The 25,415-nt window shown below is 36.6% G+C and overlaps 1 protein-coding gene across 2 annotated transcripts; it reads right to left on the reverse strand.

The window, feature by feature from the left end:
- Positions 1-1,803: 1,803 nt before the first annotated feature.
- LOC132114880 (ETS domain-containing protein Elk-1-like) lies at positions 1,804-24,067 on the reverse strand. Of its 2 annotated transcripts, XR_009425375.1 has the most exons (10): positions 23,415-24,067; positions 13,633-13,841; positions 12,440-12,829; positions 12,114-12,269; positions 11,180-11,416; positions 10,926-11,055; positions 9,822-10,039; positions 8,426-8,527; positions 4,203-4,390; positions 1,804-3,692 (listed from the first exon to the last, which is right to left on the reverse strand). XR_009425375.1 is itself a non-coding variant. In XM_059523254.1 (9 exons), exons 1-9 carry the CDS (start codon positions 23,437-23,439, stop codon positions 4,292-4,294), a joined length of 1,566 nt encoding a protein of 521 aa, XP_059379237.1. In that variant the 5' UTR covers positions 23,440-24,067; the 3' UTR covers positions 3,966-4,291. The 2 variants fall into 2 exon arrangements, 1 of the variants encoding a protein (XP_059379237.1); XM_059523254.1 differs by lacking the exon at positions 1,804-3,692 and having other exon boundaries at positions 3,966-4,390.
- Positions 24,068-25,415: the final 1,348 nt, after the last annotated feature.

The raw sequence follows: 25,415 nt of genomic DNA on the forward strand, positions 1-25,415 counted from the left end.
GGTCAATAAAAAAAAAAAAAGAGGGATTATTTATGGATATCTTGATCTCGGATCAGATGCTGTTTGATTATTATTATTTTAGTATCAAGCAAAAACACTTCAGATTAAATAGCATGTTTGAAAAGACCAGTAACATTAAATTGTTGTAAAACAGCTCATTCTGTACTTAAGGGCCCATATATATTAACTTACATTATAACATTATGTGTTAGTTTTATACATTTGTTACTGTAAACAGTAATACATTGTGACGCTTATCTGATCAATAGCTAGATATACAATGTAGAAAGAATGATAGATTGCACAGAATGATAGAACTATGGAATGTAACATAGTGGATAGAACAAACGTCAGACAGAACAAAAGAACGAAAGATGGAATACACTGAAGACAGAAGTATTACATAGAATGATAGAACGAACAATACAATGTTACATGGAATGATAGGTAGACAGAACAATAAATTAAAAGATAGACAAACAAAATGAATATATTAAACAATGTAAAGAACAAAATAGCCTTTTATTAACTTTCATATTAGTTCAGTCTCTTTTTTTCTTTAGAAAACAAGATTAATATCTATCACATACACAAACAAAGTAGCATGTGCAGATTAAAAATAGTTTTGTATTTCCCCAGTACATATAATATAGTATTTAGCCAGTTCAGAAAAATAAAAGCCTCTTCTTCCCTTTATGAAATAAACTCCCAGAGAGTGATCCTCATCTGGGAAAGGGAGCTCAGGCCACAGAGATCTGCTTCCCAACAGTCCAACAGGACCATGTATTCCTTCTTCACACAGGTAGCAGACTTTTTTTTATTTTTACACAAATATATGCTTAGCGCAAGATTTACCAACACATTATAGACAACAGTTCCCACATAAAATTTCAAAGAGAAAAAAAAAGTAAAAAGACTTCTTACAACATCTGAAATTCAGTAACTTGAAAAGCAAAACGAGGCAAATGTCTTAACAGTTTTGAGCCACAGTTTTGAAAGTATCAACTCCATTGTCCCCAGTTTGGTGTTTGGATTTGTGATTTCATAAGCAGGTAACAAGCATTAAACAGGTTTTCTCAATGAGAAATACTGATACGATTGTCTTACAATGGAAACTTGTACATGGTACGAAATCTATGCTGGTATTAGGAAATAATTTAGAGACTCCTCCACAAAAAGAAGAAAAATCGTCACTGCCAACATCTCTACGGTCCAATCAATTATTCAATAAATGGCTTTTTTTATGTAACGTGCGTCTTAATTTGCATAAAGGTTTCAGTGGCTAGAACATTTACACATTCTGGTTACCAACAATCATTTATCATTTTTATGCACAATTAAAATTGCACAAATACAATTTATGCACAATTTTGGTTCTAGGACTAGGATGGAAATAAAAATTTCTGGAGCTTTACTTGTTATAAGCACAATAAATATTACCGATTAATATTACTCCCCATATATTTCTGGGATGACTTTAGAAAAAAAGAACAATGTTTTTAGAAGCTATTAATACCAAAATAGCACATACCCAGAAATCCAACTTTAAGGCCTATTTAATGGCATTACGATACCCAAACAGTCTTTTTAGGTCCAGAGCCATGCAGCATTAGTTTCATTATCTAAAAGGGGGCAGCAATATCATCAACATGACAATAGCTCTTTAATATTACAATATTAGACATTGTGTGAATTCAGATAATGATTTCTAAATCATTTCTGTATTTGTAAAAAAGAAATAGTTTTAAAAAGATAATATGGCTCGCTATTTCTGTCTTTAAAGCATGTTAGTTTGTAAAGCCAGCATTATCTAGTAGTTCATTTCGGTGGGAACCAGGCACAGTATGCTGTCACTACTGTATATTGATCAGTGCTGATGTACAGTAAAAGTAACAGCAGCATCAGAGCAAGGGAAATAGGAGGAGTATAGCTCAAAGACATCAGCTGTTAAAACACATTCGCAGTGCATTACAGAGCATAGACATTCAGAGGCACAAACAATCCCAGCAATCCAGACAAGCTTAGGAAAGTGACAAGACGGCTGAAAGCAGTACTGCAGACTTACCACACTGCATTAAAGATCAAGATCGGGAAAAGTATTACTCACAAATCACTAAATTCATCATCACAGTGAGTTATTCGATATTGCAGGCTTATTATTTTTTTCCACCACATGTAAAAAGAACCACAAGTAACTCACCAATGAAAATCAATTTGTTTTGTGGGAATTTGATCATGGTTAAGCTGATATCAGTTCACTGAGTTTAGCACGTGGTAATGTGAGGGGTATGACTCTCAAAATGCACCCCGAACAGAACATTCAATGTGTCGACTTGTGGGCGTCCATGACATCATCGGTACATATAAAAGTGACACCAAGAGCTGTGGTGAACATTTACTGATCTTCAGGACTTTTCTCAAGTGCTTCATCTTAAAACAAACAGTCATTCACTCTTCGCATTTGTTCATGTAACAGATCAGCCATGAAGTGCCCAAAATGCAGGAGAGAACACTCGCAGAGGTGACAAGCGTAAGCAACTGCAGCATGCTACCAGCAAATCCACCCTAGTTCATTACAATCACGCAGATATCAAACCAGAAAACTATTTAAAACAACAAAAAGCACCAACTTAAAGAGCCAAAATGTTCTAAAGTGAAAGACACTGACGATTAAATGTTTGACCGTATTGAAAATAAGGTGAGTTCAGCACTCTCAGGTCAAATTAAATGGTAGAAATGGCAATACAGTAAAGGCTGTATGTGGTGGAGGCAGTTACTGAAACTACAGTACAGCTTTCTTTAGAACACTATATATAACCACCATGATTCCCCCACAGGAAACTTCCGAGCTTCATACACAAACTACAAGACATGCAAATAATCGCTGATTTTGTTTGACAGTTGCAACGTATTTGCGTGCCTGCTTTGACACGTCGAGCTGTTAACAGCTTTGAGGTAACAACCGTGAGTGTGATTTTATCACATCAGACGAACATAGCATAAGAGGCAGGCCGCACAAAACAACTAATGATATCGAAAGCAGCTGAAGTTACGTACTTCCTGTTCTGCCATAAATTACTTTATTTACAAGGATTAATGTGTTTTACACTTATAGCTGGCGAGTCAGATGTATCACTTATATACATTGTCAGAACTGAGAGGGTATTGGTTGCGTGAAAGTTCTTATAGCCCTTTGATGCGGCAGAGTAAAAATAAAAAGATGAGAGCGAGAGAAAATGTAAAACATAAGAGAAAAAAAGGATAGAGATGCTAAGATGGATTGTATATAAACAGCTGGTCTTTGGTCTCCTCTGGCGTTTTCTTTTGAAGAAAAAAAAAAGCATGAAACTGCAAAGCTTCGCTGCGACACTTCTGAAACCTTCACCTGCATTGTCAGTGCTGCCAGAGAAAGGGCTCCTTGATAGAATGACTAAAAACAACAACAAAAACAGAAAAGCAAGAGTATAAAATTAAATCTTTCAAATCTTGGAATGGGTGCAACGTATATTTACAAGAAGAAAGTTCTGAAACAAAGGAATGATGCAATAGAAGAAAAAGATTGATACATTCCAGATCTTGATATCATTCAGAATCTCTTTGTATCTTTTCCTCCCTGGTTTCACCTCCTCAATCCTGGGAATGGCCGTTACATTCCTCTGGGATTTTCAATGCCACTTTAGCAAAATTGACTCCTTTGTCCAAGGAAAAACACAAAATGTTTAAATAACAGTGTTACTAAAAATCATGTATTTGTGTCTCTGTAATGCCAAAGAAAGAAAATGAACTAGCACTTTAATCTGGCAGATTTCAAATTTGCTTTCCATTTCCAAAAAAAATTAAGTTTTTAAGAAAGCTATGCTCCATCTGTGAAGTAAATGGCATTTTATGCCTTGATTCAATCAAATGATACATCGTCTGGTCCATAATACATAATGTTATTGTGAGAAATCAAAAATAAAATTGAGATCTCTGAATTCCACGTTCATAAGAGCATTCTGGTATATGCATCTCATGATGCACCAAGAAACATCAGAAATAAATAACCATCCATAATGATCATTTAAAAGGCAAAGGAAAATTAAAAAGACCATATATTCTATGAAATGCCCCCATCAAGCCCAGAATTGAGCAGCTCTGTCAAATAATCGTGAAAGCGAACTCCTCCCGAGTCATCACTGGAGCAGGAGCCCCGCCCAACTCACAGCAGAACTTGATATGGAGTGTCCCATCTTTCATTGGGTGGGGAGGGAGCCAATCACCATGGAAGGAGATAAGGGAATTAAATCGCAAGTTATGGTTTCTGTGGTCCAGGGGAGAGAACGACAGGTGTGGATAGGCCATCCACGCTCAGTGCTGGGATCTGGATCTGATTGCTTCCATTGGTGGGGAACTGTAAGAATAACAGGAGGGTATTAATTAGAATTTAAGCTTGACTGTAAAAAGGTGTTTCTTTTTAAATGTATTGTATTCATGATATGCTATCCATCTCCACAGAACAGTGTTATTTTAGTATTATTGCTATACTGTGATAGTTTTTATTAATATTTTGAATGAGGTTTTATGTTTATATTATGTTTTCTTTTAGTCCAAGTTTTAGCAATTTTGTTGTTTGTCATTTTTTATTAGCGTTTTTCTTAATTATATAGTTTTTAAGATTTAGTTTTTTATTTATTAAGGTTTTTTATATATATATATTTCTACTTAAACTAAACAAAATTGATTTAACGGTTTGTTTGTTTTTTTAGATTTAATTTTATTTCAGCTTATATTTATTTTACTTTAAGTAATGGAAAATACACTCACACACATGCAGTGAATTTGCTTTCACCAACCCAGTGAGACAAAATAGTGTAGTAAAAGGGCACTCACATCACAATGACATTATTATTCTTGGATCAAGTGTCACTTAAGGTGCAGTTATGAGTACATCAGATAAAAAAAAACACTGGTGGGATCTCTAACTTGTAGAACCTCTTACTGTACTATTAACACAAGAAAGACACGTGTAATAAAATACGTTTAATTAAAATATAGACAAGAGTAATAAACAACTACTAAATGAAAATCAAATGAACAAGGAATAAAGTGCATAAGATGCATAAAATGCAATCGATTCAATTGGGTGTTACGTTATCATATGAAAAGATAAACTGAAACTAATGAGGCAAAGAACTTATGCCTCCAAAAAAATCATTTAAAGGGGTCATATTTACATTATTTTGTGTATTTGGTGTAATGAAATGTGTTTATGCGGTTTAAGGTTAAAAAATATTATTTTCCATGTACTGTACATTAATGTTTCTCCTCTATACCACGCCTTCATGAAACGCGTACATTTTTACAAAGCTCAACGTTCTGAAAAGCGAGGTGTGCTTTGATTGGCCAGCTATCCAGTGCGTTGTGAATGGCCGAATACCTCAAGCATGCGACGGAAATGTTACACACCATACCATACTGTGATGTCGTCTCCCAGCACAATGAGACAAAAACAATAAAACCCATTATAAATAATGCATTTGCAGCATCCAGTGGGGACATAATTACTGATTATAATAAATCAGGTTCAGGAAACAGTCCTCCGAAAAATGCTGTATAACTAACATCTAATGTAAATTAGAAAATCTTAAACGGATAATATGTTCTCTGGAAGGTTCCTGTGAGCAGTCCGGTAGTGGCGATTTCTTCTTCTGATCTCATGGAGCACCAAAGGGTCCTTAAATCTGGAAAACAGATGTGGCCTTGGAGCAGGTGCAGAAGGTCCTTAATATGGAACACGCAGACTAAAGTACCTTGACGTGAAGGAAGCTCGCCGGAGCTTAAACTGTTTTGCAAATATCTGTATGTCTGCTGCCTCTCTGAGCTAGAGACTCAGAACTTGATCAATCCTCTTTGTCAGTCTAGGATGGAGATTCAAGATGTGCTGCATCTGTGGTTGTCTCATTGGACAAAGATTCTGAACGTAGAGTATCTTTTTTTTCTCAGAATGTTGAATGTAGGGCTGTGCAATGGAGCAAATAGAGCGGCATTTACTACACAGAGCCGTAGTTCACTGACAAGCTACACAAAATCTCGATCAAAATCTCAGGCGATTCATTGCCGATTATGAAAGCGATTTTGTGTAGCTCATCAGTGAACTATGGCTCTGGGTATTAAATGCTGCTCCATTAGAACGCACGTGCTGGATATTTAATAACAAGAGCACATTTACTGACGAGATGCACGTGAATATCGCATTAAATTTTTTGCACAGCATTACTTGAATGTATCTGTTAGTGTCTCTCTGGACATCCCGGAGACTCAGAACGAATGTGTCTGTTGCTGCCTTCCCTGTAATGGGTCACAGGCTCAGAAAAGGGTTGTGTCTGTTAGTGTCTCTTCACTTAATGGACTGAGACTCAGAACTTTGTTGATTTGTTTCCATTTCCTATCATGCAGACGGGAGATTCAGAACGTTGGTGATCTGCTATTGTCTCTCTGGACAGAAATTCAGAACAAGGAGTGCCTTTTGGAAGGGTTCCCTTTCTTATGAAGAAGAGACTGCAATTTGGTTTTTCTCCATTTCTGTGCTGTGAATGGCTGTTTCCACCAGAACGAGGGAACATGGAGTGGCCCACCCTATTTTCCTTCTGTGGAACTTATTTGCATAGTCCAAACACAAAGTTAGAAAAGTGTCACTCAAGTTTAACAGTACATTTTTCACTTTCCAAACCACATCCAGAATACCTTTGGCAATGTTATGAACTCATTTTAATGAACGCAAGTCCAAACATGATTTGAAAAAGACTGATCTGTCATGTATGCATTAATTTACCCATTAACTCTGAGTTTGTATAAGATGGTGCACAACACATCGCTGGTCACTGAGAATACTTATTTCTCTGAATAAGTATAAGATTGGTGTGTTGTAGTTTGCAGCAGTTTAAGGTTTGAAAATATATTTATAAATAAATTGGGAAATCTCAGCAAAAGTATCACTCACAAATTAATATTTTTGGTTGCAATTGCGACTGTTCTAGGCATAGTTTGGAGCCCTCTATATTACATTTTGTTTTAGTTAGTGATAATTATACTGCTACAAGCAATCATTTTGAGCCCTTTTTGAGTATAAATGAATGCGTAAATTTGCAGTAATTAATTTACAATAGAACATTAAAGCTGTGTGAGGAACTTTTTTTTATTATGGATGGATGCGCTTTATTGGACTTCTTTTGAACTGTTGAACAGAAACACCTTCCCACTGCTATTATAAAGCTTGGAAGAGCCAGGACAATGTTTTATATAACTCTGATTGGATTCGTCTGAAAGAATAAAGACATGTACACCAAGGATGCCTTGAGGGTGAGTAAATCATGGACTAATTTACAATTTTGGGTAAACTTTCCTTTAAGAGACCATTTTGCTATAATAAAAAAAAAAGAAATAAAAACTAGTCCAAAAATAAAAACTAGTCCAAGAAGAACATCCAAAACATACACTTATTAAGGGTTCGATTTAATGCACCTGTTCCTGTAAAAATAGCAACTTATAAACATTCCAAACTCTGCACTGCTGCTATTGGCCAGGAGAGGATGCTCACATGCTTTTCTGAGGAACACTCCAACAAAACAAAAACATTCTCAAAATTAAGCACGAAAGATTTGATGTCCACTTAATGAATAAGCAAAGGAAAACATTGTGAAATCACTGCAATGCAGAGCATGGAAATAAATAAAAAATGAACCAATCATTCATTTTTTTTTATAATGGGAGCAAAAGCTATATGATAAAAGACAGTTCAGTAATATGTAATAATTAAATTATTATTCACCTTTAAAAACTTACTCGATAATAATAATAAATTAATTATCTTAATTGTAGATTACGGTTTTGTAGCAACAGATCTGAAAGCACACTAACAGAATTCACAGTGTTCACAAGTGTAATAATAGCTGGCTAACTTATTTAAAATGTGGCTCATCCATTCATAATTTGCCGAACCATTTGTCATCCAAAAAATACTATACAAAAATGTAATACACCAATTTCCTTTTCATGTCATGAAACCAAATAGTATTTCAGAATTTCAAAATTGTTAAAAGACTACCTGGTTAAATGCTGTAGCTCATTTCCTAAACTAGCTCTCTAATATACCTGCCACTGTATAAGAATATTGTTGGTTCTGTGAAAAACGCTTTTGTTTCCTCTATTTTACGTCTGTTTGAACAAAAGTGTCTGCTAAATGCATGAACGTAGATAAGATATATCGATTACAATGACAATCTGAAAAGTTGGGAAAAGGAGAAATATATGAAATGTATATGTTGTGAAGTATTTGATGGTTATGAATGGAGTGGAAAGAGAGTAAAATCTCATCCATGCAATGAGCTTAGGGAGTGTGAGGAGACAGATGGTGTGCTGCTGCCATGCTGTGGACAGGAAGTCTCACCTGGAAGGAGAGCTTGGCAGGGCTGCGTGGAGCGATTGGACTGAGCGTGCTCCAGAAGTGAATGGTTGATGGCAGCGGACTCGGTGTCAACAGCACTGGAGTCTTAGAGAGGGAGAGGGAGAGAGAGAGGGAGAGGGAGAGAGGGAGAGAGAGAGAGAGAGAGAGAGAGAGAGAGAGAGAGAGAGAGAGAGAGAGAGAGTTTAAGAGTTTGTTCGTGTCTGTGTGTGTGTGTGTGTGTGTATGTATGAACTATTTTACATGGTCATTGTGTTGTCTCTTTTTTTCTTGGTTATATGGCAATACAAGCATTTATATCACTCTGGCTTTGTTAAAGGGGTCCTATTATGCTTTTTCAACTTTAGTTAGTCTGTAATGTTGTTGTTTGAGCATAAAAAAAGATCTGCAAAGATACAAAGCTCAAAGTCCATTTCAAAATGATATATTTTATTTAACACTTTTCAAAAACTACAACAACGACTCATTTTGGACTACAACGCATACAATTTCCCGGGATTTGTGATATCACGTATATCGACGAATGGGAGGAGACCTGGTTGAGTTGCACTAGAAAAGGCAATGAGTGTTACCACTATGTCGGAGACACACTAGCTTTCCCAAGGCAGACAAACTTAGAGTGGTTACTATCATCTGGTTTTAAACCATGCTCAAATTGATTTAATATTGACGCAATATTTACACTGAAGCTGCCAATCACAACACACACTGGCCCAGATAACCAATTACAGCACATTAATTGGATTTCAGAAGGCGGGCTTTCATTTGATATAGGAACTATTCGAGCCGTTCTTACCAGACTGGGGAGAGAAGTGTTGTAATAATGTAAAATAACACAACCTAGTACAAGAGCCTGTTCTAATACACCCCCAAAACAAAATCAAGACTTTGTAAAAGAGCATAATAGGACCCCTTTAAAAATCACATTGAGACTGTATGAATAAGAGCTTGGCACATGGAAAGCATCCATTTATACCACACAAACACCATTGTTGCCTTAGACAAAAAAAAAAACGAACAAAAAAAAAAAACCCTTGATATTTCTGATAATTATCACAAGTATGGCACAAGCAGAGGTCTAGCTCTTAAAAATACCCAAGCATGACTTCACTGAAAGGCTGAAAGATAATGCTGAAACATTTCAGTCATCTCTTTGTGCCTTCTATGTGGTAAAAGAGTGCATTGTGTTGAAATCAGGGCTGTCAACTATTTTCTGAGGTGTTCATGTGGGTTTCATCTTAGTAATGTAATTGCAAGCAGCAATAACAAATAGTAATTCGTTAAATTTGTTAACAGAATTAAATGGATTTAAAAGGCAAAAATTTACATTTTAAAATTTAGCACATTTTAAACAACTATAATACTGAACTGAATGGCTCACCAGGGCATGGGAGGTGATGACTGTGGGTGTTAAGGTGTTTGTGGCACTGCCAGGGGCCAGCAGGCTGTTCACCGCTGCATTGACCTTATCCAGTGAGAGTCCAGGGGGCAGCAGCGTAGACGAAGATGGCAGTTCCAGCACACGGGGCTTCTTTGATTTAGGAGGCTGTCCTTCTTGAGTGCTTACCGGGAGGGAGGCTGATGCAGTATTGGTGTCCTCTAAAAACAGATTTGAATGAGCGGCTGAAATTGACGAGCACTGTGGGTTTTGTTGACCTATAACCATGTCAAATAACTGTAAAGGATTGCTTGGAGAGGCTTATTGCTTTTATAAAAAGGAATAATCAGCAATATGATAAAAGACATCATCATTTGATAATGAATTTATTATTATCACAATAAATAAATAATTAGTACGCCAAGTAATATACACTACTGTTCAAACGTTTGGGGGTAGTTCATTTTTATTTTAATTTTTTTATTTTAGGTAAATTAATACTTTTATTCAGCAAGGATGCACTGATTTGATCAAATGTGACAGTAAATACAATTCTAATGTTACAAATTATTTATATTTCAAATAAATGCTGTTCTTTTGAACTTTTGAATCCTGAATAAATTATATATACACATTTCCACAAAATGTTCAACTGTTTAACTGTTCTCAACATTGACAATAATAAAATGTTTCTTGATCGTCAAATCAGCATAATTAGAATGTTTTTCTGAAGAATAAATATGTACTGCTAAAATATATTCATATAGTAATCAGCTATTTTAATAGTAGTCTATTTGTAGTAATATTTAACAATGTTTCTTGTTTTACTGTATTTTTTATTAAATGAATCTAGTCTTGATAAGCATTTTGTTCAAATAGATTTTAAAATTCTTACTGATCCCATACTTTTGAACAGTATTGTAGTTAATTACCTTAACAGTAGGCTGTTTTTGGTTGCCAAGAAACTTGAGATATTGAAAAAGACCTTAATTGATGTCCCTTTTATAAATTGGACAAAAAAATGCTAAGGAATGAGTTAAAGAACAATCAGCTGTTATGAACCTCACCAGCTTTTTAAAGCATTAACAACCTGAACTTTCAACTAACCGGGTAGCTCAGGCTTCTCTTTCACTTCCCCTTCTCCAACTGGCTGGGCCTCTGGCTCCACACAGGGTGACAGAGCATCCACAGGGATAGGGGCATCTGTAACTCCAAGGACAGGCACTGTGGACACTGGCTGAGAACGGCAATCAATAAAATAAATAAAAAGCTAAATTACCCTTGCATTTAAGTACAGCCAAACATGGTTACACATTAGGATGTTTTACACTGAATGATTTATAATTGACACGGCTGTTCACCTCAAGATCTGTTTTGTCATCCAATTGGACAATCTCCAGCAAGTCGTCTTCAGGCGGGAGACTGGACTCTTTGGACAGCCCGACTGGCGAAGGCTTTAAGACCACAAACACAGACTGACGGGGTTTGACTACACATTCTCCATGAGTTAGAGGAATGAGCGAGGTCAGAGAGCTGGGATCAGACAGGTAGATCTGGGGTGGGTCACCCAAATTCTGGCTCTTCTGTGCTTGACTATTCTGTGGGATGGATTTAAAACAAAAATGTTATGCACATAAGTCTTAATAATAACAGTATTTAACATGGGTGTCGGATATTTGTATTGAAAGCTGATTAGCATATGCAACATCGCTGAAAAAAAAAAAAGAGACTAAAAAGAAGTTACCACAACCTAGCACACACAAGGCATCAGTGTCGGCTGTAATACATCCAAACATGGATTTAGACTATATTGTATGCGATCGTGGTTGCTGAACAAATGCCCTTTTCCGGTCTCTGTGCCACAAATCTTTTTTGTAATTGCTTTAATAGAAAAACATAAATATAATTTGGAATTATTAGAGTTAATATTAGAATTTTCATTGTTTTAGTTTTTGAGAGAAGCTTTTGAGTTTGACTAGTTTTCATTATGCATAGAAAAAATTATAATTGAATAAATCTAAATGAGGTCAATTAAACCAAGTGTATGATTTGACATTCTCTGACAACAATCATGATCAGTAATCCCGGTTATAATTCTGAGCAAAAAAACTGTAATTATCAGTTGAACCATTATGCAGCATGACTAAAATATGACTATGTTTTAAAACTAGACAAAAATTTCCAGACTTTTAGTCAACTACAAATTGACTAAACAAAAAACTGTTGACACAATCATTCATTGGTAAAAACATTTAAAGACTAAGTCTGGATGCGTGTTAAACAGCGAATCCATACCGTGGTTGCTGTTACAGAGCCAGAGGGTGTCTGTGGGCTGAGGGCGGGAGTAGCACATGGGGACGGGTGGGTAACTATCACCTGCAGACTGCAGCTCTCCACAGCCAACTGGGCCTGAACAGTTTCCTGCTGTCCTTCTGTCTGACACATTCGCATCTGCAGCATACACACACAATCACTGTAAATCAAACACTAGAGACACAAGGTTTTGCTTCACAAGGTTTTGGAGGTTTAAACATTGATAACTGATGGATTATGTCATCTGAGAGGGCTATTACAGAATTAAAAGCAATTAGCTCTAAAAACAATTCCACAAAGAAGCTGACCTCATGGACTATGTGGTCCAGAGGGGCAGGTTTGGAGCTGCAATCACTCAGGATGTCCTCTGTTTTGATGAATTTGGATGTGGTTTTGCAGGGCGTCTGCAGGGACTGGATAGTGAAAGTGGAGTAGAGACCAGACTTCATGTAGTCATTGCGGGAGCTGCGTTGCACTGAATTAGGAGAGGAGTGCTGAACCTGCAGGCTCTTGGAGAGACTCGGGTTGGTGGTGTTAGCACCTGTGTTAGATTTGGTCTGAATGGACAGCTCCAAATTCTCCCCTGTAGTGGCCCTCTGGGAATCCTCAGGCCCTTTGAGCCCATCAGCAGAGTTAAGATGCGGAAAGGTCACAAACTTGTAGACAAACTTCTGGCCGTTAACTTTCTTGATAATATTCTGTGGAAGTTATGAAAGCTTGAAGAAAAGTTGCTAAACAATAATATGCACTTGAAATTAAACATTAATTCAAGTTCCAATCTTACACGTTTTTCATAGTAGTTAGACAGTAAAAATCACAGAATTATTCAGATTTTTGTGTAAATATTAGTGATGGACCAAAATATTTTCCAGGGTTATCAATTGGTTAACATTTTTAGAGTAAATTTTGAGTAAATAATGTTTAATTTAACTTACTTTGAATACACTACTGTTCAAAACTTTGGGGTTGGTAAGATTTCTTCATGTTTTTTAAAGAAGTCGCTTATACTCATAAATCTGCATATACTTGATTAAAATATTATTACAATTTAAAATAACTGTTTTCTATTTGAATATATTTTTAAATGCAATTTAAAAACTTCCTGTAATACAAAGCTGAATTTTCAGCATCATTACTCAAGTCACCTTCACAGTGTCACATGAGCCTTCAGAAATCATTCTAATATGATGATTTGCTGCTCAAGAAGCAATTCTTATTATTTTCTGTGCTGCTAAACAGTTTTGTGGAAAACCAAGATACATCTTTTTGGGATTATTTGGTGAATAGAAAGTTAAAAAGAACAGCATTTATCTAAAATAAAAATCTTTTGTAACATTGTAAATGCCTGTAGGGTCACTTTTGATCACTTTATTGCATTCTTGAGGAAATAACTGTAAGCTCTTTAAAAGAAAAAAATCCAAACCCCAAAATTTTTAACAGTAATGTTTATAGAAAATAAACTGAGTCCATGATTCACATACATAGTTACTCCTGTACATACCTTGTCATAGTAGTAACGTAGTGCCCTGCTCAGTTTATCATAGTTCATGTTGGTTTTGTTCTTGCGCAGCCCCCAGAGTCTGGCCACCTCCTCGGCATCCAGCAGTTTAAACTCACCATGCCCAGATGTCCAGGAGATCAAATGCTTCTGACTCTCATCATCTAGCAGGTTTAGCAGGAACTGCCACAATGTAATGGATGGATCCATTGCTACAGGGGACAAAAAACTGACTGTGATAAATAGGCTGTGTTTATAACCTATTGGTTATAGTTCAGGGGTGGCAAGTTCTTAGTACCATAAAAACAATGTGTAAGATTTCAAAGAGCTCAAGTTAGTACCAAATAAACATATAACATATGTTGCGTATTAACATATAACATATGCACAACATATTGGTTTCAGTACAAAAAGATTAATCTCTCACACAGAAAAATATTCAATTTTATTTTAAATGACAAAAGCATTTAAATTAAGATATACATCATTAAATGCAAAATGTATGGCTGTGCTTAATGGGTGCATTTGTGTACCCTTTAAGCACACCCTTGTTCCCATTAAGGTCACATCATGTACAACCCTTTACACTGCGAGTAAATCACTGGCATATGCAACTAAATCTTTACTCTTAGAGTTTTGAAAACATTGCAGTTGCATTTTAAAATACAACAACAAGCACCACGAAACCATTTAAAGAGGCGCATTCAGCGGTCTCCTTGACAGGAAACAGGCAAAAGTAACAGGGAAACAGTCAAAGTAAAATGATCAACGTATGGCGCACTCTCTTCATTTCATCAAATGATCATAATTACATCTATTCATTTTACAGCCCTGCTACTAGCATTTTATTCAGACTAAAACCCCTTTAATTCGGGTGAGATTTTTTTTTTCCAAGTGGCTTTTGCACATAGTAATAATACCGCTGCAGATGCATTTTGCAGCATTAAGGTTATTAATTGATCGTTAATTTAAACTACGATCGATCATGGAAATTATCGAATATTTACATCCCTAAATACAAATGAGTTGGATGGAAAACTGGTTATTGTCTGCATCAAACCATGATTCCGAACAAATGTCATTCACCATTCTGGGCAGCTCCAGCACAGCTGTCTCTCCGAGCGCGGTGCTGTCTGTGAGCGGGGCGGAGTATCGGAGCCCTCAATCACGCTGCATAGTGTTCTCACGGTACCAAAATTTCAGTATTCGGTACCGATACCAGTGAAAATCCACAGTTCTCGGTACCAATTTCGGTACCAAAGCAAAACACAAAAATATGCTAATTAAAAAAAAAAACTTTTTAGCACTAAAAATAAAACCAATGCCATTCTTTATACTTATTTACAATTGTGTTTAAAGTTTTTCTACAAGTTATATAATTATGAAAAACAGTAAACAAGTTTCACCCAAATTTAATTTGTCTTTTAATTTATGAAATTTAAACACATTTTATTTTTGGTAAATAAAGGGGATTTGCTATTAAAATTAAAACATGGAAGAAATATTGTGATTTATTTCTTTAAAAAATAAAGTTTTATATATTTTTTCAACAGTAGCAGTATCACATACATTTTACTAAATAATAGTAATATTTATAGCACAATGCCTTAATGTAAAAATTAACTTTTAGGCCTAATGAATGCATATTTGTCATTTTAACTGAACTTAAGACTGGTGGTGATGCTTAAGATATTTTTGGTCATTGAGGGTTTCTGTAAAAAAAATTATAATAGATCATATTAATTATTATTAAAAGATAATACAAATACTAATTCTACTATCATACTAATGTATATACAATGCGCTATGAATTGATGAGCTGCTGGGCTCATGAATATTAATCACGTTGTCTGTGTTCGGTCAAACTGATTTGCTGAAATAGATCAGCGCCAGCCAATGAAATTGCCATTTGCGCATTAGCTCCGCCCACTACCGGAGAAACCGGTATGTCTTCTGCTTGTTCGAAAATGAATATGAATAATTCTAAATGAACTCCATTATTTTGACAGGAGAAGACAACAAAGAGTAGTTTACATATAGCGTGTCGATTCAGCGTGGTAAGACTCTCGCTCTCTCTCTCTCTTTGCATGTGTGAGAAACAGCGCTATCAGTAAAGCGACGGTGAGTCGTGCGCCTTCAAAAAGAGTTTACAGAGCATCAGGTGCGCTGTGTCCATTGAGATGAACTGAAAAGTTCAGATCGCTTGATGGAGAGAGAACTCTGAAGCTCAGATGCTGAAATTAATGCAAGCGTCATGCTCTTCGGTCTATGTAGTAAACAAACCCGCACGTTTCTGCCATTCATTAATTCACACGGAGACGCGCAGAACACGGATTCATATTTCAAACAACTTTTGCGGCTTAACATTTACAGATACTGGTCCATATGGAGATTTGATTTGATTAATTTATGCTAACTTGGATAAATTCCATGAATGTCCATATTAAAATGTAAGTTTCATTTTCATGGCTGGATTTTGAGATTCCGTCCTCATTTTCTGCTTCGCGGAAATCAGTGAAGGACGAGAGAGGACCAGGCCTGGGTTTTAGTTTTAGTTTGCTTTCTATTTGTGCGCGTCCCTCCTTCTCCCGGGCTTCGGCACCACTGCAATGATAAAAACTCCATAATCATCGGGAAGGAGGAGGCGGGAACTGGCGGACAATCAAATATAAACTTTAATAATCAAAATAAATACAAAACAGATAAAAATAAATAAACAGCACAAATAAAAAGCAAACTAAGGGTGTACTCACACTACCCAGTTTGAACTGTGCCCGAGTGCGTTTTACCACCAAAGCGCGGTTCGTTTGACTAGTGTGAGTGCTCCGAACCGTGCCCGGGCGCGGCTCGATTAGCCGGCCCTGGCCCGCTTGGAAGAGGTGGGCCAGAGCACGGTTCAGTTGGACTCGGGCGCGGTTCGCATGCAGTGTGAGCGCTAACCGTGCTGGAGCACAGAACAGGACGCGTGGCGTCACGGTTTTGCGACTCTCCAAAAGTGCAGCTGCAAAGTCCTTGCTGCACTTCTGCTGGTACCTTGCAAACCTCCTCATACGAGCAGCACGATTACGTGAAAATTTTCGCACCACTACACATCTGTTTAACAACAGGCTGTGAGAGGGCTGTGGACCACCGTGGACCAAACGACACAATATTATCCACAAAGAAAACAGAGTGATGGACTCCATTGTGTTCAAAGAGCGCTGCTCTTCCTGTTTATCCCGAAACAGTCGCGCACCATAATGACGTAAGTGTGCTCCGGCACGAATGCTGAAACCCTATGTGAGTGCAGGCCAGAGGGGGAGTGGGGAGGGGGGACAATCGTACTCGGGCCCGGTTCATGGCAACCGTGCCTAGTGTGAGTACACCCTAAAACTAAAACCCAGGCCTGGTCCTCTCTCGTCCTTCACTGTCGTCGCTCCTGTTTTATATCCTTCCATCTCCTCCGTGGGACTCGAGACCAGTGGGTCGAGCAGGTGTCTCTCATTTCCAATCACTCCACCGGCCTCAAACCTGTTCCCACATCTCTCGGCCCCGCCCCACTCGTCACAGTGAGCTTAACAGGTACATTTACCACATTGGTTTTGATAAGGCCTGCTTGTAAAATATTGCACCATAAAGCAATAAGTGCTGTGAAAACAAGAGATATTGGCTTTACTAGTTGTTTCTAAAAATATTGCATCAAATATACCTAGAACTCATTGCCATGAGAAGTATGTACTGGAACTGGGGCCATGTTAGAAATCTTTTGGGGAATCCAACATTGACTGAAATCAAATTTACATCCTCAATACAGTAAATTAAATAATCTTACTTCATGGCTGGATTGAGTAGAAGAGCATAAATGGAGAGCAGTGAAATCAAGGGAAAACTGGCAAGAATTAATGGTGCTACCGTCAGCAAAGGACGTGTATCACAAGTTCAGATAGAACATGTTGAGAATGCAAATTAACTCCATTACCACCACGCCCCTCCATTTACGTAACTCATAAGCAACATCTCAGAAACTATCACCATGGTAAAAGCATTTAAGCAACAGTTTCTAAAGAATAAAAAAGATCCTGCCACCCTTTAAGCACACTGAACCAAATAAATTGCAGTGAATTGCTGATGACAATGAAGGAAGCGGTTTGCATTTTAACCCAGCACATAAAATCTCATTAATTAATACCGTCATTAAAACAAGCTGTAAGTGATTGAATGAGTGCATTCATTAGCAGTAAAATGCCTTTAATATTATTACATTATACATACTTTCTCATCAAACCAGCATCTCACTGCAAGACCCCAAACTAATTTCCATACAGGGTGACAAACAAAAATGTTTCTGAAGACATCTCTGTAACACTTTCCATTACTGTTGCAACTAGAAATAAATACAGTAATTATGCACGGAGAAGATTTTGACTTTTCAGTTAGCATCTACAAATAAAAAACAAATCGGCATGAAAGTCTTTTGACCAATAACAGTGAAAAGAGAGTAACTCTCAGTGTTAATCATCCACAAAATATTACATTTTAGATCTGTCTGAAAAGATATCTTGTTATTTATAAGCAATCAATATGACTAGATGCATTAAAAATTAGGGATGCATGGACCCGATACTCGGGACAGCTATCAGCTCCGATACTGACATTTTCTGCGGATGGGGTATCGGTCGGCCGAGACCGATCCAAATCCAATATTGTGCGTATACTACTGTGTTTTTGTTGAGCCCCACAAAAGGCACAAAAACATTATAAAGCACCAAAACATTTTGTGCGCATATTTCAATTGTTCTGAAGCTGTTCCATAGTTCCATGTGAGGTATAGATTAATATTGAAGTCATTAAATTCAAGTTCACATAAACTCTTCTCTCCGCTGAGGCTTTCTGTCATCCTCCATTCAGAAATCAAACTATGTGTCGCTTTTGGTTACTACAGTCAAAACGGTGAAACTCTCTTTAAGAGCGCACAGTAACTGAGGTTTAAAACTGTTCAAAGAAAAGTCTCAATAAACTAACGCACAGATTGAATACACTACGTATCAATATCTCTTCCCTTTGTACTAGTGATGTCTGGTTCACGAACGAATCATTCGATTTAACCGGATCTTCTTAGTGAACCGGTTGAACCAGTTCACAAAATCAGACTGAATCATTTGAACTGGTTCGCGTCTCCAGTAATCATTAATCCACAAATTACTTAAATTTAGTGGTGGGCATAGATTAATTTTTTTAATCTAGATTGATCTTACTGTGATCTTGAAATTAATCTAGATTAATCTAGATTAAAATGGCTCATTAGAATTCTGCCGAAGGCATTCAGAATATGTGTGTTACCCAAATAAAATTGACAAACAGTAAGTCTTTGAGAAGGGGTTTATCAAGCTAGGTGGTGCATTAGAAAAGGGACTCATCTCCTGTTTCCAAAATGCATCACAAAGTGCTTGAAAAAGCTGTAAACTAATTCCACATTGCACAAGGAGCAAAAAAACTTACGCCTGTTTCACAAATACTCCGTCAGCAGTGCGTATGCGTTGCATAATTGTTTACGCACCCATGTTAACGGATTCCAGTTGCGTTCCAGGAGCGTTGCGTCTGCAGCAGTGCAGCGATCGTTTACGTACCGAGTAGCGAACTGCAAACGCGTCCTGTGTGAAAGCACATCGAGTCCGTGCTGCACCACATACGTAACGCACACGGACTGCATACGCACTGCAGACGGAGTATGTGTGAAACAGCGTGAGCAGGGCCGTAGCTGGGGTCAGCGGGGACCCGGTGAAGGTTGTACCAGTGGGCCCTGTTTGAAATAGTTTAATTTGTATGTTCGTTTATTTTTATTTATTTGTGCTATTTACACAATGTTTAAGTTTTTTTCAAGTTTGTAGGTGTCAAGGTACAGAAACCAAATAATTAAATGTAAAATAGCACTGGATAGTCTTCAATGTAAAAATGAAATATACAATCAAACCTACATTTATTCAGACACATTCAACATTTCTCACATTATTACAGTTTTGCTATATATATCAAAAATTATATCTGGTGTCTGAATAATTTTTGGTTTGACTGTTAAAACTACAAAGTAATTTAGTCAAGAGCAGTGAGTGATTTTCATTTTCTTGGATTAACATTACATCAGCCAGTAGCTAAATTAGGCACGGTCACTTTAAGAGATGATGAACGCATCCAATATAATACACATCCCATTTTTTTCCTCAAATGTTCACTTTCACTTAAGAAATATCTGACAGTTTTTTTGAGCATAATTTCCAAGGTGGATATTTTGACATATTTTGTATGTATTTGTCGGCACAAGAGCAAAAATAAGTTAATTCGATGTTCAAATGTTTTGAGACGCCTCTCTCTGCGTAAGCCCTGAACACCAGAACACCGCGAGTACTGAATTGGGCTCTTTCACATCTTTTTGTTTGTTCAAACTGCGATTTGTATTTGTTCATTCAGGTGCAGGAGGGACTTCGAGGAGAACTTCACAGAAGAGAGCTCGGTTCAATGTCGATGTCCGTGATACGCGGCTCTCGATCTCTCTCGTGCGCACCGAACACAGCGCACAAGTAACCAGCTACTCTGTTCAGCTTTTCCGCGTCTTGTTGTTGGATTCTTTAATGTTTAAATCGACAAGCGGTAAGGCTTAAAATCCTGAGCATCTTTTTAGGCTGGCCTCAGCCAGTCGGTTATATAAAATATCAAGGTGAAAGTCATCATAGCTTGCTTAGTATAGACCCAGCTCCCAACCCAACTTTGAGAATAGATTAACGGTGATATTTTTTTATCGCCCGATAAGAGTCTCACGTTAACGCAGCAAGTTAACACCGATAACGGCCTACCACTATTTAAATTATTCACTTTTTTTTTTACATGGCTGACACGCTCTCAGAGTCGAAATTAACCAATATCCCGGAGTAATTCATTTACTCAAACAGTACACTGACTGAAATGCTGTGAAGAGAAAACTGAAGATGAACACAAACAGAGCAGCTTGTGTGTTGTGCTAACTTCTCTATGCGGATGCGGAGGGCTGCACAGCCCGTAAACTGTGACTCCGTGTTGTTTCAAGCTTATTATAAGCTCTGGTGCCTTTAGTTTTATAATAATTCTCTGCGCAATCAAAGATTATTAATAGTCTTTCTTGTTTTGCCCTATCTATCACATGTTGCTGCCTTTATTACTGTGCTATACATTTAAAAAATTAAACGTCTTTTACATTTCTATATAGATGTATATATATACTTTTCATGAATGTATTTTACAACAATACAAAGAGCAATGTGTACATTCTACCAGATTTCAGACTTTTATTTGTAAATAAAATATTTCACTAGACTTTATAAAACTATTGTGCACCCTTGATTTTTCTAGAATCTACAGTATCTTTTGCTGCTGAATTATCCACTAAGCTAGTTTATAATAGTATTTTTGTCATAGATTGTTTCAGTTGTTATTTTTCATAAAAATTGTGTTGTTTATATGTAGTAGATTGTGTTTAACACACAAAAGAGGGGTGTTTAGGTCAAAACAGAGAAGTATAAAAATTCTACATTTATTCTTTTTATAAAACACTGCGCTGGTATTGGATTGGATCATTATTGGCAGATACTCAGAATTTTCAGTATCAGATCAGTTCTGAAAAAAAAATTGTATCATTGTATCCCTATTACAAAATGCATTAAACCAATTTAGAAATGTGCCTGCTAATAAACATATAATGAAATATACCAAAATTATTTGTGCAACTGCAACTACACTGTAAAAAGAACACATTTTCTATAGATGAACAATAATATCAGGTCTGTACCCGTTATGTCAAGAAGATCAATAACTGTTTTTTCTGAATGATATTTATCAACATTGGATATTTTAGATTTCAGATTCCTTTAAACATCTGAACTTAAAAAACAGTATTAGATTACAAAAAAATATATTTTAAAGCCTTTATACATGTCTTAACTCTATTATAGCAACTTCTTATGTCCAAAATTCAATGTTCAACTCTATGTTTAGATTGAAAATTAATAGTTATCTATATTTTATACTGCAAATTACAATATTGTGATGTCTAAATTCACAAACATCACAACATTGACTGGTTTTAGTTTTGAAGTACAGAGTTTTATTAAAACAGTGGATTAGAAAAAAACTATAGATTTTTCATAACAGACAGAATTTTATTATAGGTCTTTCCCTTAATAAACAACCATTGAGAAAGCAAAGTCAGCTGTTTGGAAGAGTAAGTAATATCTCCTCTGTAATGCAGCAGTATAATAAATTATGTTTTTTTAATTATTATTATTATTAAGTGTTTCAAATGCAGCCATACAGCAAAATCTACTGAACTGTTCAGGCAAATAAAACAAACAGCACAATAACACATCAAAGCTTTCAAAAGTAACATATTCTTCTGTGATACTTTTGTGGTAATTTTTCAACAACAACAAAAAAAATGCCATCAGAATATACTGATTAAAATAACCAAAGGGTTATAGTTTTAAGATAAAAATGTCATAGTGCAGCCAGAAACAAAGAATCAGCTGCACATTGTCTTATTTACACGTTCATTATTCCCTATAATTTTCCTTGCAGTTTTATATTGTAGCTGAAGAGCTCCAGCATGATTAATCAAGGGACTAACACTGCACAGCTTGCCTTGGTCTAATGCCTCATAAATCAGCCTGTACATCTGAGAAAAGCAAACATAGACCGGCACTGAACAACACAGATCTGTTTTCCCCATCAGGCCTAATTGCCTTAAGACTGTTCGGGGACCTCAATGCTCAATAGTCAATTATCTTGAGTTCTCAGACTGCATGATGACTTATAGCCAATGAATGAATTGCCATCCCGAAGGAAGAGAGAGTCAGACAGAACTGTAATGTGAGAAGAATGAATCCAATGCTAAATTACAAAACAAATCCCTAATAAACACATACACTTGTATTAAGTGGAGCTCAGGACAGTTCCCGATGGGTCATCAAGGTGTCCACCCAGTTTCTCAGGGTTTACATGTGGTCTGCTGGTTAATATCAGATGGAATTGGTTTCTTTTCCACAAACAATGTAAAGAAATGCTGACATATGCATTACACAATCATGTTCAATTCAAGTCCTTATGCATTTGAATAAAAAATTTGTTTGATAGTAATTATAAAGGGTTAGTACATTATACAAAAAAGAGCGAATTATAAAAATAGTTATAATAATAACTTAATAATTAAATAATTTATTATGTTTAATTTATAAACCGCCTTTTTAAATACAAGAACAAACATCCACCCCGCAAACTAGCTTGTTTGACAGCTCTGATACTCAAAATCTAAATATTTAATGCACAATAAAACAATCAAATGCTATTCTGTTAAAATTATTTTCGTTGAATTGTTGATTGGTTCAGAAATAACCAGGAGGCAAACAAGTCTGCCAAACATTCTATTTGATTCAGTAACAGCAGTATGTGGATACACTGCCAGACATTTGGCTTGCAAAACATTTACTCAAACACAGCTTAAGTGCAAAAGGCTCCCTACAGGTTGTGTTAACCCACCCTGACCAAAATAAGGTGGTTTTATTATTACCACTTATTTATACGGTCTCTAGATAGTTTTTGGACCATAACATTGATTTAAACACAACGTTCTGGCTCATGCCAATATTGGGCACCGTGTGCGAATGAAATATGAATATAACAGGGCGAGTTGTGAATGTATTTGGCTTTGACTAACGAGCACTTTATTAAACTCGAATGCAATCACTCCTCCTTGTCTTACCTCCTTTAAGTGGAATAAAACTTACCGCTGATCAGCGGGTTCGACTCCATCTCTGCCAAATAAATGCGTTTATGGGCCGTTTTATTCTTTGGAGATTAATTCACGTCCATAACTGTGCTTGCAGGGTGTCAAAAGTCGGTGGTTTAATTGCGTTGGGTTGTTATGTAACACATGCACCTCTCCCTCCATGTTAGTTGACATTAGCAGCTAAGTCGCTAGCTCGCGTTAGCTGCGCTTGCACCGTTCCTGTCAGACGGACTGAAGACTTCTTCAAACGACAAAATACTCCAGTAAAACGACCAGGGTCGTGATTAAAGGGTGGAATGGTACGTCCTGTCTTTAAAATAATACGGTGACAGTAAGGTGGGATTAATTCCAGTGTGGTGGACGGTGAGGGAGGGCAAATAAACCGAGAACCCTGATCAAGTAGTCGTTGGTCCGCGAAGCGCGCGAGCTTTCCTCCTACAGCGGTGTCCAAGCAACGGACTAAAAGTCCGCGGTTGCACTGTTAGTTTAAAGAGCTCAAAACAGCTGGGAGGGAAAAGACAGAGTGCTCCCCTCTTATTTTTTATTTTACACCAACAGGCTTCTAGGCTTTCCCCGTTTGCTTCCTGTTTCCACGAACGCCTCGACTACTTGTTTCTTTGTTTTGTTTTTTCACCTCTTTGGTCCGCGAGTCCCCTGTGCGGGCCATGACGTCACCGCACAAGCATCACGTGGGTCGGGCTTGTAGCGCTAAATTAATGAACTTGGACAAACTTTTGTTACGTTGCTGCAATGCGCTGAAATGTTACTTGCACTCATCAAACACAATGCATGGGGTGAAACTATGGAAAACTATGTAAAAGAAAAAACATATAAATAATTAGATAAATCTCCAAATAATCAAAATAAATAAAAATTACTATAGTAAGCATAAAAATATAATAATGCAATATATACTTTTTTAAATATTTAGAGTACAAATTGGGTCTTTCTACAGAAAACCATAGCTGTATTAAATTGTATTATTGTAGCAAGATTAATTTTTAATGTGCCAAAAAGAATACATGTCACACCTCAATTTGCACTGGCTTCCAATAGCTGCTCGTATAAAATTCAAGGCATTGATGTTTGCCTACAAAACTACCACTGGCTCTGCACCCATTTACCTAAATTTGTTACTTCAGACTTATGTGCCCTCTAGAAGCTTGCGTCCTGCAAGTGAACGTTGCTTGATTGTGCCATCCCAAAGAAGCACAAAGTCACTTTTACGGACTTTCAGATTAAATGTTCCCTCCTGGTGGAATAACCTCCCCAACTCTATCCATCTTCAAGAATCGGCTTAAAACAAATCTCTTCCATCTTTATTTGACCCTCTAACTTTAACACTCACTATTCTAATTCTATTCTTTAAATAGAAATCTAACTACCTTTCTAATCTTTTTATATTCTATTTTCTTTTCATTATGCAATTGTATGTGTGTGTCTGTATTAGGGCTGGGATAAACGATTATTTTTTAAACGATTAATCTAGCGATTATTTTTTCAATGCATCGATTAATCTAACGATTAATTTTTCAGACCGATTTGATTTCGATTATCTCCCCATTAATTGACTACTAACAATTTATACATGTTGATTTACATATCTGAATGAAAAAAACATAAATTCCTTAACATTGCAATATATGTTTATTGCTCTTAAAATTACAAAATAAAAGACTGACTAAGAATGCATTACTTTGCGCTTGTATAGAGATAGCATTCAATAAAACCTTGAAACCTTGAAAACACATAGCTTACTGAAACAAGCTTACTGAACACATAGGGCCTAGCTTACTGAAAAAAGAAGTTCTTTCAGATGAAAACAACAACAACTTGATGTCTAGTATTCAATAAAAAAGGTCACCCCAAAAATACTTGTTTAGAGCAATTGAAAGAATACAGTATGTAAATGTAAACTTGAGGGCTTTAAGCTAATACAGAGAGTGCTTTTACAAAAAATAAAAAATAAAAATAACAGTGGGAGCCAGCAGCCTGTCAT

This window comes from Carassius carassius, chromosome 34 (assembly GCF_963082965.1).
Source record: "Carassius carassius chromosome 34, fCarCar2.1, whole genome shotgun sequence".
In the NCBI taxonomy this organism is placed as follows: domain Eukaryota; kingdom Metazoa; phylum Chordata; class Actinopteri; order Cypriniformes; family Cyprinidae; genus Carassius; species Carassius carassius.